General features: G+C 42.1%; 2 protein-coding genes across 6 annotated transcripts; one reads left to right on the top strand and one right to left on the bottom strand.

Moving 5' to 3' along the window:
- The first annotated feature begins 282 nt into the window (after positions 1-282).
- On the top strand, positions 283-3,414 carry LOC115130896 (F-box/LRR-repeat protein 12). Its single transcript, XM_029662470.2, has 3 exons — positions 283-410; positions 523-598; positions 1,492-3,414. Exons 1-3 carry the CDS (start codon positions 310-312, stop codon positions 2,518-2,520), a joined length of 1,206 nt encoding a protein of 401 aa, XP_029518330.1. The 5' UTR covers positions 283-309; the 3' UTR covers positions 2,521-3,414.
- Positions 3,415-3,964: 550 nt separating this feature from the next.
- LOC115130063 (uncharacterized) lies at positions 3,965-21,898 on the bottom strand. 5 transcript variants are annotated; one of them, XR_010464135.1, is made up of 7 exons: positions 14,949-21,898; positions 14,559-14,624; positions 14,027-14,187; positions 13,542-13,659; positions 13,188-13,256; positions 12,791-12,847; positions 3,965-5,176 (listed from the first exon to the last, which is right to left on the bottom strand). XR_010464135.1 is itself a non-coding variant. In XM_065019834.1 (7 exons), exons 3-7 carry the CDS (start codon positions 14,180-14,182, stop codon positions 5,169-5,171), a joined length of 408 nt encoding a protein of 135 aa, XP_064875906.1. In that variant the 5' UTR covers positions 14,183-14,187; positions 14,559-14,624; positions 14,949-15,180; the 3' UTR covers positions 3,965-5,168. The 5 variants fall into 5 exon arrangements, 4 of the variants coding, with proteins under 4 accessions (XP_064875906.1, XP_064875903.1, XP_064875905.1 ...); XM_065019834.1 differs by having other exon boundaries at positions 14,949-15,180; XM_065019831.1 differs by lacking the exon at positions 3,965-5,176 and adding an exon at positions 9,650-11,636 and having other exon boundaries at positions 14,949-15,180.
- Between the last annotated feature and the right edge of the window lie 310 nt (positions 21,899-22,208).

Genomic DNA, 22,208 nt, shown 5'->3' with positions numbered 1-22,208 from the left:
GCGCACGCAACGTGTCCGGTCTGGTCAGCATGTAAGGGGCAGTGTTTGCTGCATTTACACAGGAGTTTTGGTGATATATGCTCGAAAATTATGCCGTTGTTATGCTTATTTATTATTTAAAATGTTTAAGCCATTGTATATATTTGGTACGGTCACATAAAATGTGCTAATTTCGAGCATGTAGTATTTCGGAACGTTTAGGAACGTTGTGGCTTTAGCACCCATTTCTGCGGGGTTTATTACTTGAATGCAACTTTGGTACGTCGGTGTATTTTGTCCGTGTACTCGACGGTACTTTTTGTTTACAAAATGGCAGACTTCAGAACTTCTACCCTCGATTACTTTCCAGAGAACATTTTAATTGATATTTTATCATATTTAGGTGTGCGAGAGCTCATCCGATCAGGAAGGTAAAACAAGTTAGCTGAAGTCGAAGTGCTCAATATTAATTTTCGTGATAACGTCAATGTTAGCTTGAAGAACACTTCTCTTTGTCATGTCATTCATGTGGTGTATTTGCAGGGTGTGTAAGAGATGGAGACGTCTTGTAAAAGACCAAAGATTATGGCGAGTTGTTGATCTAACTGCATGGAAAGGGGTAAGAATGGTGTCCATTATTGCATGTTGATCTTACCATTTCAAGATTTGTCATGAAAAGATTTCTGAGGCTACCATGTCTGTCTAAAGACGTCAGCCATTTTGTGATATAGCCATGTTTTTCAGGTTCTACATTCAATGATATTTCAGAAGACTTGATTTTATTATTCATAGCTACTTGTTTGAGACCTCTCTCATTCTGCAACAAAATGCAATGTTGATACTTGCATTGCAGGCTTTATTTCCAGTGTTGGGGGAAGTTACTCTGAAAATGTGTATAATTTACAAAATTACCAATTACTTAACACTAGAAGAAGTTAACCTACACTAAAGCTACCCTTATTAAGACAAATATGGTTTACTTAACTAAAGTTACTTTGAAAAAGTAGTTCACTACATCCAAACTATTTTGTGAAATTGTATAATTTTAAGTGTCAGGCTACAAATTGCAAGAACGATGACTTTGGGGTCATATGTTAAAATAATGTGTAATGTAGCCTATTAAACACAAACTGTTTCACGTGAGAATTAGGATGGTTGAATCCTGAAAATGAAAGGAAATTATTGCCTACTAAAAACACTTAATTCTTTGCAAGAAAAAGTGTACTTCTAGTAGTTAGCGATATGGTAATGAACTACTGAAAACACTACCTGGTTTGAATTTAGTTCAACTACCACCAACCTACTGCAAAATGTAGGTAAATTACTAGTTGAACTACATGTAGTTCACTACTCCCCAGCACTGCCTAGTTCCTACCTGTTGACTAGCTAACTCTACAGAACTTTCAAGTCATCGCTCAAACACTGATGCATTGTTTCTTCCCCATCTCTCCCTCATTGGATGTTTTCATTCTTCAACTGCTCATCCTGCCCTTGGTGTCCATTTTGGGTCAGGTGACATCTCGCATGCTGTGGGTTCTTCTACGCCAGTATCTGGGCACTGGGCTCCGATGCCTGCGGCTGCGTGGCTTGCTGCTCTCTGCTAGAGGTGGGGCCTTTCTCTCAGAGTCCTGGCTCAAGGCTTTGTCCTCCAGGTGTCCCCGTCTGCGTAGTCTTTCCCTGCTGCACGCAGACCTGAGAGGCTTGCACAGTTGCCAGCTCCTGCCCACAACACTGCAGGTCCTAGAGTTGCGTGGCTGCGAGCTACCACAGGGCTTTTTCACCCAGACCCCACTCAGTCCTGAGAAACAAGCTGGAATGGCATCAACCGCTGCTACTCAGCAACAGGGACGTGTTCAAACTGGGAAAGTGCCTGCCTCCACATCAGGGATTGCCATTGAGACGATGGTCCTTGACAACGTGCCCTCCTTCACAGACCAGCACCTGCAGAGTCTGGCGTCTTGGTTGAGGCTTAGCCGCCTAGAGCTCCGCAACGTCCTTCGTGTCACCGCGGAAGGCCTTAGGCGCAGTGCCGCCCAAGAAACCGACTCAGGCTTAAACGGGCTCTCCAGGCTCAAGTACCTGGAGATAGGGCACTTTGGGCGGCCGGGCGCCCAGCTGCAAATGGCCTCCCTGGGGCTCGGAGTGGGCTGGCTGGGCCTAGAGGAACTAAGCCTTGGCGGTAAGGAGGTGGGACCAGGCCTGCTGTCCGCCAGCCGTCTGAGGGACCTGAAGCGCCTGCGCCTGAGATGCTGCAAGCTGAGAGAGATGCAGGTGCTACGTAGCTGCAGGACACTGCGGGACCTGCGCAGGTTGGAGTTCTGCGAGGTGTTCTTCCAAGTTTGCCCAAAGACACCAGAGAGAGAGGGGGAGGTGGAGAGGCAGGGAGAGGGTGAGGAGGGGAGGGAGGGTGGCACAGATAGTGGTGATGATAAACTGGAGGAGAATGACCCCGTGCCAAGTCTGCGCCGCTCACTTGCTGCTCTGCTGCCACAATGTGCACTGGTGTTCACCAACTGCACCGTTACAATAACCTCAGACTAGATTACATACTGGATATGTTACACATTTGGTCCTTTATTCTACTGTTGTAAAACATTCCTCTCAATTCAGCCTGTTGCAAACTCATGCTTTACCTTCATTCACATATGTAAAAAATAAAAAAATAAAAATAGAAAGCTGCAACAATTTTAAACCCGCTTACAGCTATGCTATTGAACAAAGGGACGGTTCCTGTGACGCCCATTAAACCATTATGAGAGGAAGTGCCTGTTTGCCGTATTCCCATCAACAATGGAGAAGTGGTGGTTCCTCTTTTAGTCTAAATGTGTGTAAGGAAGTGGTTCAACTTAAAAGCTTGTTTTAATTGTACACCAGAGAAGCATCGCAGTGACCAATAAATGACGACTTCAATCATGTACTGTAACGGACCTGCTACAGCCATCGGATGTCCAGCACTGCCATCAGCCATTGAGGGAATTCTTCCTTTGAAAACATTGAAACCTGCTGTACTGCTTGCGTTGCGTCTAATGACAAGCTCAATAATTGCAGAGGTTCTGTTCTCGGTGGCTGATGTGTGCATTCATTCTATCTTGTGAATGGAAATATTGGGGGAAGTAGATTTTGGTTGGTTTCTGTGTAGCAGGTAGGACGTCACATTGACGACGAAATATATTGGAACTCTGGGGGGGGGTTTAAATAACAGCTTGGACAGTTATCAGTCTGTTGCTGGTATTATGCAATTTCCAAACCATTGCAGTTAAAATTGGCTGTAGCTCACTATGTTTTGCTAACTGGAAAAATACACTTATCCCCACTTGAGTTGTGTGATTCTCAAAAGCAGTATGTTATCTGTATTAATTACGAGAAAGTAGAAATGAAAACTGTTATAAGCTTTTTCCATCAAGAAACTGTGGTAAATAAAAATGGCACAATGTATTTTATGTGCGTGGGAAATGATTATCTATGAATAATGTTTCAGGGTTGAACTCCTATATATGCTTTGTAAGTAATTCAGAACAAAGGAAAGGACATTGGGATACCATTATATGTCGGGGAGGGGGGGAGTCAATGTTCTTTCATGATAAAATTATAAACTGCAAGTAGTTCAGCGTGCACAAGAGATGGAAGACTGTTTTTAAATCCGTTTTAATCCTCAAATGTGACACAAAGCCATAAGACAACAGCCTAACCTAATAATGCAACACAAAACTGCTTCTACACCTGCATTGCTTGGGGTTTTAGGCTGGGTTTCTGTACAGCACTTAGATATATCAGCTGATTTAAGAAGGGCTATATAAATACATTTGATTTGAAAACATTCTAGTATATTTCAGCCAATAACACATCAGTAGGCCTGCAGTCATAGTGAATGGTAGTGAAATGCATTACTGAACGTGAGCGTAAGTGTCTAATGGACTATTCTCATTGTAAGCGGTAATTTTGCAGTAGCACGTTGACTTTGAGAAGGTGAAAGAGGAGACTTAAGTTCCAGGATTTGGTAAAAGTTTTAATACAGAGCTTTGGGGTACATGTGAAAATACAAATGCTGATAGTGACGGGCTGAAAGAGCCATGAGATGTGGCCAATAGCATGGTGGTAGAGCATGGCTAAAAGGCTCATTGTTGTTCTGAGAATAATAATTTAGTTGGCTCAAAAGTATTGTGAGCGTGACACATTTTTTTGGTTGTTTTGGCTCGGTACTTTAGAACTTTGGATTTGAAATGATACAATGACTGAAGTTAGTGCAGGCTGTCCATTTTAATATGAGAGTATTTTCATGCATATCGGGTGAACTGTTTACAGCACTTTACATATTCCCTTCATTTTAAGGGACCAAAAGTATTGGGACACATTAACTTTGTGTATTAAAGTAGTAAAAAGTTAAGTATTTGGTCCCATATTCCTAGCACACAATGGCTACGTCAAGCCAAATGTTTGTTTTGGTTGTGTTTTAAATTATTTTGTGCCCAATAGAAAGGGTAAATAATATTGTCATTTTGGAGTCTCTTTTATTGTAAATAAGAATAGGATATGTTTCTAAACACTTCTACATTAATGTGGATGCTACCATGATTACGGATATTCCTGAATAAATCATGAATAATGATCAGTATGAAAGTGAGATGCACAAATATCCTACCCCCTCAAAAAAATGCTAAAGTCTCCTTTTATTGTAAGTGAGAGGTTAGCATGTGTTGGGGGTATGGTATTTGTGGGTCTAACTTTCTCACTCCATTATTCAGGATATGGATGAAAATACCCTAAATGTAAAGCTGATAGTCTGTACTTTAACCTCAGTCATTGTTTTATTTAAAATCCAAAGTGATGGAGTACAGAGCCAAAACAAAACAACTTTCACTCTCCCAATACTTTTGGAGCTGACTGTATATAGTCATTCTTAATGACATAAACATGCATCATTACAGACAGTGTTTGGTATGAAACTGCTACAACATTCAGTGAACAGAGACATTTGCTACTCTGTCATGGTTTCTGGTACAGAGTGTTTTATTTATTTTAATTAACTTGGCATGTCGGTTAAGAATAAATTCTTATTTACAATGACGACATACCCACGACGCTGGGCCAATTGTGCGCCGCCCTATGGTACTCCCAATCACGGCCGCATCTGATTCATCCTGGATTCGAACCAGGGACTGTAGTGACACCTCTTCCACTGAGATAGTGCCTTAGACTGCTGCGCCAATCGGGAGCAAAGAGTACATGATGGTCAGTAGTTTGAACTAGTTCAAGATTGGAAGACGGGATGTACTTTGGGTGGGAAAGAGTAGGTCTTCTCAAGACTGAAGATGACTGTTTAGAGAAGACATTCTACTGTTGTGGCGGAACAAGTGAGCGTGGTTTTTTAGTTAAGCTTGCTGGTATTTGTGGATCTAGGTCGCACCTCAGGGAATCACTTCTATCCTCACATAATATTTGTTCTCAGATACAGTATGTGTGTGCATTCTGCAATAGCCTTTATCGCTGTGTAAAAATGGCCTGTTTCAGCATGTGTAAATGTACAGTAAGTCAGAATTTCTTTCATGATAAGTAGAAGCTCAGTATTGACAAGTCATGATAAAAACTGAGCTTGACCAGTCTTGATTAGTGGGCTCTGGAAGATCATGGGTCTGTACACATTCTAATAGCCCCTAACACCTTGTCTAATGTCTTCATATCACACCCCGGTTCAACTCAGCAGGCAATCTACTCCAAACATTTATTTAGTAGGCCTACAACCTAGCTCATACATTTTTAAAATGGGTAGTAATAGGTGAACGATTCAGAGGTCTATTTCTTGCATTAGAAAACACTATTAGTTTAGTTTTCTCAGTATTGAGGATAAGCTTCAATTGACACAAGGTATGTTGAACAGTATAAAAAGCAGTTTACATATTCTGGAAAGCTTTTGTAAGAGACGAGGCACAACAGTAAATAACAGTATCATCAGCATAAAAATGAAGTTGTGCATTTTGGACATTTTTGTCTAAATCATTTATATAAATAGTGAATAAGAGAGGACCAAGTACAGAGCCTTGGGGCACACCATTCAATACAGACAATTTAACAGACATAAGCCCATCAAATTGAGTGCACTGAGTTCTATCAGACAGATAGTTAGCAAACCATGTAACTGCATGCTCCGAAAGACCTACCCTCAACAATCTCTGCCTTAGTATAGCATGATCAACTGTATCAAAAGCCTTAGAGAGATCAATAAAAAGTGAGACACAGTGCTGTTTTTTGTCAATGGCTTCAGTGATATCATTTAAAACCTTTATGGCTGCTGTAATTGTGCAATGCTTCTTCCTGAAGCCCGATTGGTACATTGATAAAATAGAGTTAGTAAATAAAAACTATTTTAGCTGTTCACTTACAAGGGTTTCAAATATTTTCACCAGGGGTGACAGCTTTGAGATTGGCCTATAATTATTTAAAAGAGTTGGATCTCCCCCTTTTAGAAGTGGTAGGACAAATGCTGATTTCCAGATCTTTGGAATTTCATTACATTCCAGGGTTAGATTGAACAGAGATGTAAGTGGTTCAGTTATGAAATCAGCTGCCAGATTTAAAAAGCAGGGATCCAAAAGATCATGACCTGCAGGCTTTCTCTGATTTAATGATTTCAGGGCTTTATGTACCACCTGCACTGAGAATGGCAAAAAGCTAAAAGTTTGACCAGCTCTCACTGGTTCATCCACACAGGGTTGTACAGAGACAGATAACACTGAATCAAACAGCCTACCAGATGATACAAAGTACTCATTGAAACAATTCAGCATTTCAGTTTTGTCATATATAGCAACAGATTCATTCAAAACACATGATGGTAATTCATTAACATTACTGTTACCAGACATAGACTTAATAGCCTTCCAAAACTTTCAGGTCATTCAGGTTATCAGTGGTAACAGACATAAAATATTCAGACTTGGCCTTCCTGAGAAGAAAAGAACACTTGTTTCGTAACTGCCTAAAAATAAGCCAATCAGCATCAGAACATGATTTCCTTGCTTTATCCCAGGCTAGATTACGGTCGTGAATAATACAAGACAGCTCGGAAGAAAACCATGGATTATCCCGCCCTTTAACCCTGAACCTGCGGAATGGGGCATGTTTGTTTACTATTTGGGAAAAACCATCATGAAAGAATTTCCAGGCAGTTTCCACATCAGGGATAAGCTCAATCTTGCTCCAGTCAAAATAAAATAAATAATGAAAGAAAGCCTGCTCATTAAAACACTTCAAATTTCTCTTACGAATAAAACATGGGTTTGTCTTTGGAACCTTAGTATTTCTAACAGCAACAACAGCACAATGGTCACTTAAATCATTACAAAAAACACCAACCGCAGAATATTTATGTGGAACATTTGTCAATATTAAATCAATGAGGGTAGATTTATCTGGGCATTTAAGATTTGGGCGAGTGGGTGAGTTAATCAACTGGGTAAGATTCATAGAATTACAAAACATTTTTAAATCATCAGACACCGGCTTTAACCAACACCAGTTGAGATCACCAATCAAGATCATGAGTGTTTATTTAACCAGATAGTGCATATGTCCCTTTGAAGCTGTCATGATGATTGATATGTAGGGACCTTGTTGAACTGGGTGATGTGTTTGAACATTTCAAAGAGTATGGACCCCACCCTGTTGTAGTGACCTTAGGGCTGTTGTCTATGAAACAGGAATGTCCTGGGTTATTGGGGGGCAGCCACATTATAAATAAACCCCAGAACACCAAACAAGAAATTAAAATAAACCCCGAACACTAAAAAACTATTTAAACATGTCTCCTAGGCCAATTGTAGGTGTACTTTGTGCCTTGAGTCAAGAACACAATGACAAAAACATAGAGGACATTCTGTGTGAGGCCCCTGAATATTTTAATGGAGTGCTGGATATGAGTGATGGCCATATGGATTACATTTTCCATCCGGAGGATTCAACTGTGAAGATTTTCACAGACAGCTGCCACAGCCCCCTTTATCAAACAAAACCCGGGTGTTTTTCTCCTGCGCTGCGTTTGAGAGAATGGCTTAAGAGGCAAGGTCTAGATTTTAGACAACTAACTTCACATTTCATCTTTACCAAAACATTCTCTTTGATTTGGACATTTTCCATACAACGTACAATACTAGGTAAACATTTGACGTTACAATGTTTTCGTAATAACGTAATCTATTAACCTTTAATAACAAAACAAAAATGACATACATTTTCATATTCCATCTATTGTCATGACCACCATTGGAACAATGGTTTCCGTCAGTCACAAAGTCCCTTTATTTCATGTTTAATGTTCTGAGGCTGGTTCTCCATAGTAACAGGACAAAAGGAATTTGTCTGAGGCCTAAGAGTTACCATGGGCGTGAGGGGTCATAAAACCCCCACATCTTCAGACCCCTAGATCTCTCCTCCTCTGTTGGGGTTGAGAGATCATCTGTAGAATTGTGGTCTCCTGTAACCTGATCAGGACAGTCATGACACCACTAAGACCTGTCTTCAGGCATTCACTTCAAAGATTGAATCAGAGCATGCATAAACAATCATGCTAACTGTACAGGCTGAAGGTGTGCGGAAACACATTTCCAGCCTGAGGTTACCTTGGGACACCACAGACAGATTTCCTGAGGTGTCATCATCAGGTGATAAATTGAAAGCATACAATGTGTAACCCTCTGCAAAATAATTTCTGTCAATAGGTAAAGAGAGATCTTTTAGATGCATCCCAGTAGCCAGAAATAGATTGTAAAATTCTCGCACAGATATGTTGTTATTAAATTGCGGTTGGAAAGGCTTAGCAGGGACCTGACATCCGCCCTGACAGAGAGCTACATACTCTGCATTGAAGTGTTGAAAATGAATTTTTATGTAAGCTGCCCGTATAAGAGGCGTGATCAACCAAACCTATAACCATGTAGCGGTGTAAAGGGCCTAGAAAAAGGATTTCTTGACTGCAGATTCTACTGCCCACAGGTATGCTAAAGGTTTTCATGGTAATTCTTTGGAGAGGGTAAAGGACATTGCCTTTCATCAAAGCATGTGAGTGACCCAGACGAACTGCTGGAGATAGACACTTTTTTAAATAAAAAGCGTTGCCCCCAACACTTTTAAACTGAATATTATGACAAAAACAAAACAGAATAATGAATTGTTTTAAAATAAATTAAATGCATAGATATAATACTTCTAAAATAAATGTATTGATCCACACAATACACCTTCAAGTATCTTCTGGACAATACTCTGTGCAGGTTGTTCTTCTTCCTTCTGTTCCACCCCATGGCCTGGATGGTTAGCATGTCTGTTCTTCTTCCTTCTGTTCCACCCCATGGCCTGGATGGTTAGCATGTCTGTTCTTCTTCCTTCTGTTCCACCCCATGGCCTGGATGGTTAGCATGTCTGTTCTTCTTCCTGTTTGGCCTGGTTCCACCCCATGGCCTGGATGGTTCTTTTCCTTCATGTCTGTTCTTCTTCCTTCTGTTCCACTTCCCCATGGCCTGGATGGTTAGCATGTCTGTTCTTCTTCCTTCTGTTCCACCCCATGGCCTGGATGGTTAGCATGTCTGTTCTTCTTCCTTCTGTTCCACATGGCCTGGATGGTTAGCATGTCTGTTCTTCTTCCTTCTGTTCCACCCCATGGCCTGATGGTTAGCATGTCTGTTCTTCTTCCTTCTGTTCCACCCCATGGCCTGGATGGTTAGCATGTCTGTTCTTCTTCCTTCTGTTCCACCCCATGGCCTGGATGGTTAGCATGTCTGTTCTTCTTCCTTCTGTTCCACCCCATGGCCTGGATGGTTAGCATGTCTGTTCTTCTTCCTTCTGTTCCACCCCATGGCCTGGATGGTTAGCATGTCTGTTCTTCTTCCTTCTGTTCCACCCCATGGCCTGGATGGTTAGCATGTCTGTTCTTCTTCCTTCTGTTCCACCCCATGGCCTGGATGGTTAGCATGTCTGTTCTTCTTCCTTCTGTTCTACCCAATGGCCTGGATGGTTAGCATGTCTGTTCTTCTTCCTTCTGTTCCACCCCATGGCCTGTATGGTTAGCATGTCTGTTCTTCTTCCTTCTGTTCCACCCCATGGCCTGGATGGTTAGCATGTCTGTTCTTCTTCCCTCTGTTCCACCCCATGGCCTGGATGGTTAGCATGTCTGTTCTTCTTCCTTCTGTTCCACCCCATGGCCTGGATGGTTAGCATGTCTGTTCTTCTTCCTTCTGTTCCACCCCATGGCCTGGATGGTTAGCATGTCTGTTCTTCTTCCTTCTGTTCCACCCCATGGCCTGGATGGTTAGCATGTCTGTTCTTCTTCCTTCTGTTCCACCCCATGGCCTGGATGGTTAGCATGTCTGTTCTTCTTCCTTCTGTTCCATGGCCTGGATGGTTAGCATATCTGTTCTTCTTCCTTCTGTTCCACCCCATGGCCTGGATGGTTAGCATGTCTGTTCTTCTTCCTTCTGTTCCACCCCATGGCCTGGATGGTTAGCATGTCTGTTCTTCTTCCTTCTGTTCTACCCCATAGCCTGGATGGTTAGCATGTCTGTTCTTCTTCCTTCTGTTCCACCCCATGGCCTGGATGGTTAGCATGTCTGTTCTTGCTAGAAAAGCCAAATAGAACTCCTTATTCCAGATAAGTACTAACATAAATTAATAGAACAACCTTAAACAAAATGTTTAGCTCCTTTGGACATTTGCTTGGAACAGATTGCAGCCCTCGACAAGAAGCTGTTGCCTTGTTCCACTTCCTCCCCCAGAGTTGTGCCAGCTCCTTCCTGATTCCGTCCTCCCCACTTAATCTTAATTTACATTAAAAAAAATATTGACTTAATATTGCAATTATGTGAATAACAAACATCTAAATGGGAAGCCTTGTAAAGGACTGAAGCTAGAAATTCTCTTTGACCAGTTTAATAAAGAAAAACTTACCTCGCATTTCAAACAAAATTTTCAAACGAAAATAGGAAAATGATTCAATTAAGAATATGATATAATTAATCTATTAAAACACACATAGGGCTGTAAGTAGGTGACCGCAAATATATCTCTGCACAATCTATGGTGTGACAAGCCAAAAACATCAGCTTTGATTCTACAGTAAATTCAATTACATGGCACACCAAAATGTTGAGTAAAGTCTAAATTGGAATATCAAACAATATAACTTGATCCCATCATCGAATAGAAATTCTGAATGTTCTTAAAACAGCAACAACACACTGAGTACAAAACATTCTCTTTCCCTGACAGACTGACCAGGGGAAAGCTATGATCCCTTATTGATGTCACCTGTTAAATCCACCAGTGTAGATAAAGGGGAGGAGACAGGTTTAAGAAGGATGTTTAAGTGTTGAGACATGGATTGTGTATGTGTGCCATTCAGAGGGTGACTGGGCAAGACAAAATATTTAAGTGCCTTTGAAAGGGGTATGGTAGTAGGTGCCATGTCCAACGGTTTGTGTCAAGAACTGCAACGCTGCTGGGTTTTTCACGATCTACATCTACCCGTGTGTATCAAGAATGGTCCACCACCCAAAGGACATCCAGCCAAATTGACACAACTGTGGGAAGCATTTGAGTCAACATGGGCCAGCATCCCTGTGGAACGCTTTCGACACCTTGTAGAGGCCATGCCCTGACGAATTGAGGCTGTTCTGAGGGCAAAAGAGAGTACAACTCAATATTAGGAATATTTTGTACACTCTGTGTATTTTGACTACAGAGTAAACTCTCCTCAAAGGCAAATGATTCCAGCTTCCACAATTACAGACAGTGGTTACAAAAGGAAAGACACTGTGTAAACATTCCAATAGTGGATTTGAATGAATTCAACTAAGACTAATTCCATAATGTGGACTGGCAGATTGCTTCATATTAAAGGAAATGTGGAGGAAAAAGCTCTGCCAGGATGTTGTTATTGCCCTCCCCTACAGAAGTACCAGGATGTTGTTATTGCCCTCCCCTACAGAAGTACCAGGATGTTGTTATTGCCCTTCCCTACAGAAGTACCAGGATGTTGTTATTGCACTCCCCTACAGAAGTACCAGGATGTTGTTATTGCACTCCCCTACAGAAGTACCAGGATGTTGTTATTGCCCTCCCCTACAGAAGTACCAGGATGTTGTTATTGCACTCCCCTACAGAAGTACCAGGATGTTGTTATTGCACTCCCCTACAGAAGTACCAGGATGTTGTTATTGCACTCCCCTACAGAAGTACCAGGATGTTGTTATTGCCCTCCCCTACAGAAGTACCAGGATGTTGTTATTGCACTCCCCTACAGAAGTACCAGGATGTTGTTATTGCACTCCCCTACAGAAGTACCAGGATGTTGTTATTGCACTCCCCTACAGAAGTACCATGATGTTGTTATTGCCCTCCCCTACAGAAGTACCAGGATGTTGTTATTGTACTCCCCTACAGAAGTTTTTGGACAGTGATGCTAAAATGTTGAATTTGTCTCTACACTCCAGCATTTTCATTTGCTTTGTCGAGAAGCTACCTGCAAGTAAGCATTTCGTTGGATCATGTTACCATCCGTATCCTGTACATACGACTAATAAAACGTGCAACTAGACATATAAAGTGCCTTCATTTCAAAACGGTAAATCAGAAAAGTCTACAAATACCCTGAAATAAAAGGTGACATTCTGCACTGTAACCTCATATCAAACATTTGATCTCAAATCCGAAATTCTGGAAACACATTTAAAAATGTTGCATCACTGTCAAAATAAAGATGTAGTGCAGTATAATTCAGTAACACCAAGATGACCCCAATTTTGAAAGTAAAACAATTTAAACATACCTATTTCTTCATCAATGTTTAAAACTGGAGTTGATTCCAACCCACTGGTCCTCGTCTCTAAAATAAGATATGCAAAAAAGGAAAGGATTAGACTTAAAGGGACATTCAGAAGTTGATAAAGCCATTTTTGGATTTATATTAATGCTATATGGTTAAAACTATTATTTTAATAACATTGATGGTAAGTTATTGCAATAATAGCTCTGTCAATAAATTGAAAGTGGTTACATTTGGCCAACCCTTCACTCAGCTTTTAACCAAAACAGGGGAAGGGAGTGTGCTTTGTTATTGTTTCAACTACCAATTACAGATTTAATAAAAATACAATCAATTAATTACAAGGCCACTAAATAACAAGGAATGGTATAGATTAATATATTCAATCGCTCATCAATACCTGATTCTTCCTCAGTGACTGGTCCAAAATGTTGCACTAGTCTGGCTCTTGATGTACTGGCCCTTGGAGCTGAAAAAAATTGGTAATAAAAAGGTTTTTAATTCAAATGGTTTGCTGGAATTCTGACTATCCTTTCGTTAAATATGTATTTTCATCAGAGACAGACAACAGTTAGAGACAGGGAAAGGTGGGATCAGACCTTCATGTCATATATTATGTGCTGTGGGTAGATGGTACTAGACCGGCCTATGGCACAGCAACAAATGTTTGATATGCTATGATACAGTATGTTTGAAAGGAAAAAGTCAGATCAGGGACCAATAAAATTAAACACCTAGACGGGATGAAACTTACCAACAGAAGTGGATGTAGTTGCCTTCCTGGTTTGAGGAACAATCTGTCCTCTCTCATCCCTTTGTCTCCATCTGAACCTAATCCCTGGAGGCTTGTTTGTCTTTTTCTTCTTATTTTCCTAAAAAGTGCATTTCAATAATCATGGAGCACAAGCAATCATTTTATTTTCATATAAGGTGAAGTGATTTGTCAGCTGAAGAAAGGCACCTGCAGTAGAACCATGTTCTGGCTCACTCACACTGCTAACATGTGTATAAGTTCACAAGGATGCTAACAAGTGCACCCTTGTGCCTCATGCTCAATATCATTGATGCCCGTGTTCAGGTCATATCACGGAGTCTACGTTTATATTCACATTTGTGGCATGTGGGGTCTACTTTGACAAACAAAAAGCAATGATAAATCATAACGCTGTGGTGCTGGGGTTGTGTTGGGAATATTTATGCACGTATGGGAGCTGTAGGGGTTACGACTTGTTACATTACCCGTTCTGGGTTGAGCTCCTCAGCCTGTCTTTTTGCCTCATTAATGGCCTCGTCCAGTTGGGCTTGTGGGTCCTTCTCTCGGTTGAGCTCCTCAGCAAGGCGTTCTGCCTTTTTAATAGCCTCATCCAGTTGGTCTTGGGGGTCCTCAGAGGCCATACCATCTCAAAAGAAACATAAAGAGAAAACTTCCAATCCTAACACATTCCTTCACATAGTAACCTCCCCCGTCTATGAGAAAAGCTGCATGTCATTGATAGCGTGTGTTTTACTATGTCCTGCACGTCACTAAAGGTCGTCATCCTCCTCCACACACAGACTGACTGATCTACAAATCACTTTGCCTAACAAATACATATCTATTGTTACTTGCAGATCAGTCAGTCTGTCACCATTTACCAACAATGCACTATTAGTCTGTCATTTCCTTGTTCATGTTGTTCTATGGCATGTGTGCAACTCCAGTCCTTAAAGGCTACAGTGTCTACATGTTTTGATCAATGTAGATCATTGACTAGCTAGGACCTCCTCTCACCTGATTGTCTGTCTTAACAGGATTTCATCAACTCCTTTACGTCCCTCCTAGGGTCCCTCTCTCCTTCTTCCAAGGAGAAGTCACAAGAAGAATACAGATTAAGTGGCAATGTGTATTTCTTTGAAGATGCAAAGAGGAAAAAGGGGAATATATAGCCTAATGTATAGGTGGCTAAAATAATAAGTGAGAATGATATCTAAATATACGCAAGTAATGCAACAAAAATATCCACACATTCTATGTTGTGAATGCAACTTTCTTTATTCACCTTAGTTACGTAACCTTCCTTACTGATTTAACACGTTTTTTAAACCAAACACTTTAACAAACACAAAACAAATGTGTATGCATGCTGTATTTCTGACAACAAGGGACGAACTGGCGACCTACCTGTTACCTGTCCAGGGTCCAGACATCTGGTGTGAGCTAAAAATCTATAAACAACCAGTGTCACATGGCTGGATAAGGTAACTATTCTTGTTCTTCTTGTAACGTTCCTGCAGGCTAGAAGCTTTCCGGTGTTTTGCTGCTCGACACAGGCCGACGCAGGTATTGCACTTGATTTATCGTTCTCGTAACCGTAGGTACAGCCAAGTGGAAATACGAAAGCTTTCTAGCTATTTCGCACTGACGGTATTTTGAACACAAGAAAGTTTCTAGTGAAAAGGTGCTTACACTGTTAGAGTTGCGTAAATTCGAATCTGGCATCAGGATAAATATAACAATGAGTCACCGATTTTATACGGTGTATTTTTTATTAGCTAAGTAATAAATGGCAAATGCAACTTTCGTATATACGGGCTCACTGTAATACCACGCAGGGCAGAAGAGAAAACTGACAAGATGTATGTAAACAGTATTCGTATACTGTGATAGACATTGTCCCAACCCGTCTGTTGGCCTATCACAGTAGAGACTGGGCGTGGTTTAGACTCACCCAGCCTATTTTGACTGTTGTCGTATGCGCTGGTACCAGCCCCCGGGCGCTCCAGTTGATAGATGTAACTTGCTGTGAAGAATATCTATGCCTCATGCTCGATACCGTTATCTCGCACCTGGCTCCTGTTATCTAACAAAAGACCGCTTGTTCTCGCAACGCCCCGCTCTGAATGTGCCACCCCCCAACTCATTGAACAGTTCCTGTCTTCATGCTACTCTGTATTTTTCCATCATGAGAAAGGTCCATGGCCCTGAAACTGTTAACAATGTTTCAAGTCAGCTATGTTGCATAACACATACATACATCCACACAAGCCAACAGCAGATAATATTCAATCATATATATGGTAATGGCTATAATGTAAAACACAGAATCCAAAAATCCCCCTTTTTCACACCTCCAAGGGTGTGAACAAAAATTCAGCAATGAATCATATAACAGTTACAAAGTTTAAAATACCTTAATGTCCTCCATTCGATCCCACTATGTACTAGATTGGCTACCAGCCACCTAGGAACTTAAAACCCTCATGTCAAAAGAGAACAACAGCTCATTTAAAAACAGAATAAAAGAAAATGGTGTTAAATTTAAGTCCCCCTTTTGACACCCGCTAGGGTGTCACTCATTATCCTTGATTTCAGCGGTCCCAACATAGTAATATGTTAATAGTATTTCATGAAAATAATAAAATGTTTATTATTAATAAAACATTATTATTATTTTTTTTTAACAGAAAAACAGAAAAGAAAAATCATCCAAGAAAAAATACAAATGGTCAAGGTATATATGCTTTTGTCTTCCCCTTTTGACAAAAACAGGATAAGACTTTACTGTTTATTGACATGTAAGATAAAACTTTGGTCATAGAAAACAGAGTAAAGCAGAGCAAAGCATTATTATAAACCATCTGGTCCTCTCAGCACCTCCTATCCTGCACCAGGTGGGTACCATGCCATACTGGAAAGAAAACCTATCATAAAAAAATGTAAAACAAGGAACTGTGGTGGTGTAATATTTATTCTACTACCTCACCCACAGCATACCATGGGTCATCCTCAGTCGGTCTCATCCTCCCCTGAAAGCATGATTCAGTATCAGCATCTCCAACTGGAGCATCAAGCAAAGGCATAATTGTTATTTTATTTTTTATTTCACCTTTATTTAACCAGGTAGGCTAGTTGAGAACAAGTTCTCATTTGCAACTGCGACCTGGCCAAGATAAAGCCTAGCAGTGTGAACAGACAACACAGAGTTACACATGGAGTAAACAATTAACAAGTTAATAACACAGTAGAAAAAAAGAGAGTCTATATACATTGTGTGCAAAAGGCATGAGGAGGTAGGCGAATAATTACAATTTTGCAGATTAACACTGGAGTGATAAATGATCAGATGGTCATGTACAGGTAGAGATATTGGTGTGCAAAAGAGCAGAAAAGTAAATAAATAAAAACAGTATGGGGATGAGGTAGGTAAAAATGGGTGGGCTATTTACCAATAGACTATGTACAGCTGCAGCGATCGGTTAGCTGCTCAGATAGCAGATGTTTGAAGTTGGTGAGGGAGATAAAAGTCTCCAACTTCAGCGATTTTTGCAATTCGTTCCAGTAACAGGCAGCAGAGAACTGGAACGAAAGGCGGCCAAATGAGGTGTTGGCTTTAGGGATGATCAGTGAGATACACCTGCTGGAGCGCGTGCTACGGGTGGGTGTTGCCATCGTGACCAGTGAACTGAGATAAGGAGGAGCTTTACCTAGCATGGACTTGTAGATGACCTGGAGCCAGTGGGTCTGGCGACGAATATGTAGCGAGGGCCAGCTGACTAGAGTATACAGGTCGCAGTGGTGGGTGGTATAAGGTGCTTTAGTGACAAAACGGATGGCACTGTGATAAACTACATCCAGTTTGTTGAGTAGAGTGTTGGAAGCAATTTTGTAGATGACATCGCCGAAGTCCAGGATCGGTAGGATAGTCAGTTTTACTAGGGTAAGTTTGGCGGCGTGAGTGAAGGAGGCTTTGTTGCGGAATAGAAAGCCGACTCTAGATTTGATTTTCGATTGGACATGTTTGATATGAGTCTGGAAGGAGAGTTTACAGTCTAGCCAGACACCTAGGTACTTATAGATGTCCACATATTCAAGGTCGGAACCATCCAGGGTGGTGATGCTGGTCAGGCGTGCGGGTGCAGGCAGCGAATGGTTGAAAAGCATGCATTTGGTTTTACTAGCGTTTAAGAGCAGTTGGAGGCCACGGAAGGAGTGTTGTATGGCATTGAAGCTCGTTTGGAGTTTAGATAGCACAGTGTCCAAGGACGGGCCGGAAGTATATAGAATGGTGTCGTCTGCGTAGAGGTGGATCAGGGAATCGCCCGCAGCAAGAGCAACATCATTGATAAATACAGAGAAAAGAGTCGGCCTGAGAATTTAACCCTGTGGCACCCCCATAGAGACTGCCAGAGGACCGGACAGCATGCCCTCCGATTTGACACACTGAACTCTGTCTGCAAAGTAGTTGGTGAATCATGCCTGAAGCCTTCACCACATCTGTAACAGACTTCTTAAAACACGGTATGATGCAAGCAGCACAACACATCAATAATAAAAATACAAGAATTAGGGTCAGAAATCCAGGAACCACCATACCAGTGTACTTACCAAACCAGGCTCCCAACCAAGAGAACAGTCCAGACTCCTCCACCCCCACCATGGTCCTCATCTCAGCAGATGGGCCTTAGATATACTACCATCTGGACTGGTGTTATTAGGAATATACGTGCAACATTTACATTTACATTTACATTTAAGTCATTTAGCAGACGCTCTTATCCAGAGCGACTTACAAATTGGTGCGTTCACCTTAAGACATCCAACATTGTTCACCGAACATCTTGCAGACACCCCCCTGACTGGCATCACGGGAGTAATTCACAAAACGCTGTTGATTATAGTAGATATAATTAATCCATGCAGTCTGTCTTACATCCACTATGGCTGGACCTATAATAGGTAGTAAGTGCCAGAGTCCATCATTCCTACCCAAGGTCTGAAACTCATGAGGAGCCCCCACTGGCCCCCCAACAGGTTAGTGTTTATGTCAACTACATCCTCTGTCCATGGAGTACTACATCTATGTCTCCCATGGGATGGAATGTTTTCAGGTCCCCTGGATACAGAGCCCAACAGCTGTTCAGCAGTAACATCAACAATGGTCAGTGGAATTATCAAACTGGTCAGAGTACACGTACCTTGCCAGTCTCCTCTAAGAATGGGTCTCAGCACTCTTTTGGGTCCACAGATCCACCACACATCAGCCAGACCACTAGTTTGGTTTAGGCCTGCAACTGGCCAAGTGACATTGATGGTTATGTTACTACTGCAATCAGCTTCAGGCAATCTCCCATAATCAATGCCATTACCTGTACCCGTGATGCAACTGTAATTGCCCCCATATGCCTTAACACCCCAAGGGGCCCGATGAGGAGGTACTATAGGAAACACAAGGCTCAAAGAGGAACAGAGAGTTGAATTGGGCTGAACCTGGTAAAAACCTCTCAGAATACACAACCACCCCTCTCCTTCTCCTATAGCAAATGGGTGTGTAGCCAGAACAGGTCTAGCATTACCACAGATAATGCAGTCCTTTCTTTTCAGGGTCTTAGCTGTATACCTCATATAAGACAGCCACAAATTGTCCCTACCATCAAAACCAGTCTCAGTGCCTAATTGATCAATAGCTGAATAGTCTCTAACGTTAATTACCTGAATGAGATTTGACACAGTGGTGGTGGGTGGTAGGCTCGGTCCAGGGGTGGTAGAGGAGTGTGTCTGGCTCTGGTTCGTCTGGGACCTCTGTGGTTTTGGCAGCACCTTAATAGAAAACACACCCATCGTGTCTGTCCCGGTCCTTTGTAGTCCGAGGGTGTAAGTGCCTGCATCAGAGAGCTTAATGGTTTTGATGGTTAGTAGGATTTCATCACCTTTACAGAGTTCAACAGTGCTCCCAGGTTTCCCCCATATCATGGAAAACCTATCCACCTTTGTGGGATCCCCTATGCTACAAGGATACCCTCTTCTCCAATCCCAGAACTGTCCCAAGTTGGCTATCATGCAATCCCCATACGGACACCCTCCCCCATTACACAGGTACACTGGCACTCCTGTACACAGGTGTTAAAACCAAACACAAATATCTAAATTTCTTCCCTGCCCTGTTGGCTCAAAATATGTCCCAAATAGTTAACATGAGTCTACCATCATTAAAACTTATCCTAGCTAATTTTCACACCACATTCATCAGAGAAAATATAATGACACTATAATGTAAATTTCACTGCCTTTTTGTATTAAATTACCTTAATATCAGTATTACAAATGACCCTAGATTCTCCATCCAAATGGCTTTCCAATGAGGCTGATCAGACCACAAAGGAAAGTTACAATGGAGGTCATAAGTCATACTGTAATATTTGTGTAGTGGAGAAATGACCAGGCAGGAGACGGGAGTACAGTTAGTTTTCGTTGAGTCAAAACCCCTTGTGCTCTACAGTTCCCGGCACCCCAGTGCGCATGTGCATTTCCTATTTGGTGTAGTAACGTAACACTGCCGTAATGCATTTCTGCTTAGTAACAGCACCGTAACTAATATAAACAGATGTAGATCCCAGATACTACACTCCTCCCCCATAGTGTTTAACTCCCAGAGAACAAGGTAAATATGTTAGGTAACTACTAATGCAATATCTGAACAATGCATTCTTAAACATTTTTCAACTACTGGGTTGAAGCAGACTTTTCAGAGCCCAGCACAAATCCAGGGGATTATTCTGCCCCGAAGATGGAGTTTGTGTCCTAATAACTAACCCAGGTAATGTCCTTTTTCTTTCCTTTTATCTAGGACATATTAAAATGTTTGTTTTACTGTCTGTTACCTCCTTAACCAGTTCAACTCACAGGTCAAGCTTTTGAGGTGCCCTTCGCTGTCAAATAGGATATCTCCGCTCCTCCTGGGCTTCCTGTGGTGGGCCAGGTTCGGGTGGAAGGTCAGGCTCTGTCTCTCCCGTACGTCCACAGTCAGGAGAATAGTCCTGGGGGTCGTTATTGTTCTTGTTCTCTCGGCATGTCTCTGCTGGGGCGTTGGACCGTAGCAGATGATCCACATGAACGTTGACCTGGCAATGACCAATTTGGACTTGGTAAGTCAAAGGTCCTCTGCGTTGCAAGATCACACCTGAGTTCCACAGGTGCTTAGGGTGTCTGAAATCACGTACCATCACCCTCTCTTCCTCTTTGAATTCTCTGACATTCTTTGAGTGTCTGTCATGAGCTTTCTTCTGCTGTAGCTGGTGCTTTGCCACAGTGCTTGACAAGTCTGGTTTCAACAATGTCAGACTGGTACGTGGTTGGCGTTTCAGAAACAGTTCAGCTGGTGTACATTCCGTTACTGTGTGTGGGGTGTTACGGTAAGTAAACAGGAACCGGGGAAGCCTTTGGTGGATGGGCACAGACTGAACCTCGAGTCTAGTCCAGGCCTTCTTAAAGGTTTGCACGGCTCTCTCCGCTGCTCCGTTTGATTGCGGATGGTAAGGTGGTGACAGGAAGTGCCTTACTCCGTTGTTCTTGAGAAACATTTCAAAATCGTTTGACATGAACGGAGGGCCATTGTCCGATACGAGCTCCTTGACAAGTCCAAAGGATGCAAACAGGTGTCTGAGAAGATTGATGGTCTTCTCAGCTGTGGTCAGTTGAGTAGGGAACACTTCCATCCACATGAAATGGACATTGACGACAACAAGGAAATGTTGCTTGTCAATTTCGACGTAATCCACATGGATGCGTTCCCAAGGTGTAGCAGCCCAGGACCATGGATGAAGAGGTGCAGCAGCAGGCTTGTTGCGAACAGCTTCACAAGGTGAGCAGTGGCCTACATGCTGTTGAATGTCCTGATCCAGTCCAGGCCACCACAGATAACTGCGAGCGAGTGCTTTCATTCGAGTGATCCCTGGATGTCCCTCATGCAGGTCAGATAGCAGTCTCCTCTGGAATTTGTGAGGTACCACCACCCTTGATCCCCACAGAACACACCCTTGATCAGTGGACAACTGGTCTTTCTTGTCGATGAATGGACGAAGGTTATCGTCATTTACGAAGGTTGGCCAACCGCCTAATGTTAAGTCCAAGACTATGGAAAGCACTGGGTCTTTCCTTGTTTCCTCTGCTATGTCAGAAGCAGATATGGGAAGTTCATCAATGAGAGAGATCTGGAAGACTGCTCTATCATCTTCACTGTCAGAGTCAGTATTGCATGGTAGTCTTGATAGTGCATCGGCATTTGCGTGATCACTGGATCGTCTGGACTCAATCTCGTAGTCGTAGGCTAACAATATCAGAGCCCAACGTTGCATTCGAAGTGGGTCGGTATAGCTGATTTTGGTCCAAGGATGGCCAACAGAGGCTTGTGATCTGTCAGCAGTTGGAACTTCCTTCCGTAGAGGTATTTGTGAAACTTCTTCACTCCGAATATTATTATCAGGGCTTCCTTCTCAATTTGAGCATAATTTGTCTCACTTGGTGACAGAGTCCGTGATGCAAATGCAATACGGTGTTCTTCACCTGACGGTAGAACATGTGAGATGACGGCTCCTACTCCGTATGGAGATGCATCACATGCGAGTCTCAGCTTCATCTCTGTGTTGTAGTGGGCAAGCCACTTGC

The sequence above is a fragment of the Oncorhynchus nerka genome, linkage group LG6 (assembly GCF_034236695.1).
Source record: "Oncorhynchus nerka isolate Pitt River linkage group LG6, Oner_Uvic_2.0, whole genome shotgun sequence".
Taxonomy (NCBI): Eukaryota; Metazoa; Chordata; class Actinopteri; order Salmoniformes; family Salmonidae; genus Oncorhynchus; species Oncorhynchus nerka.
Note: the sequence above shows the minus strand (reverse complement) of the source record. Positions and strands in the feature narration are given on the sequence as shown.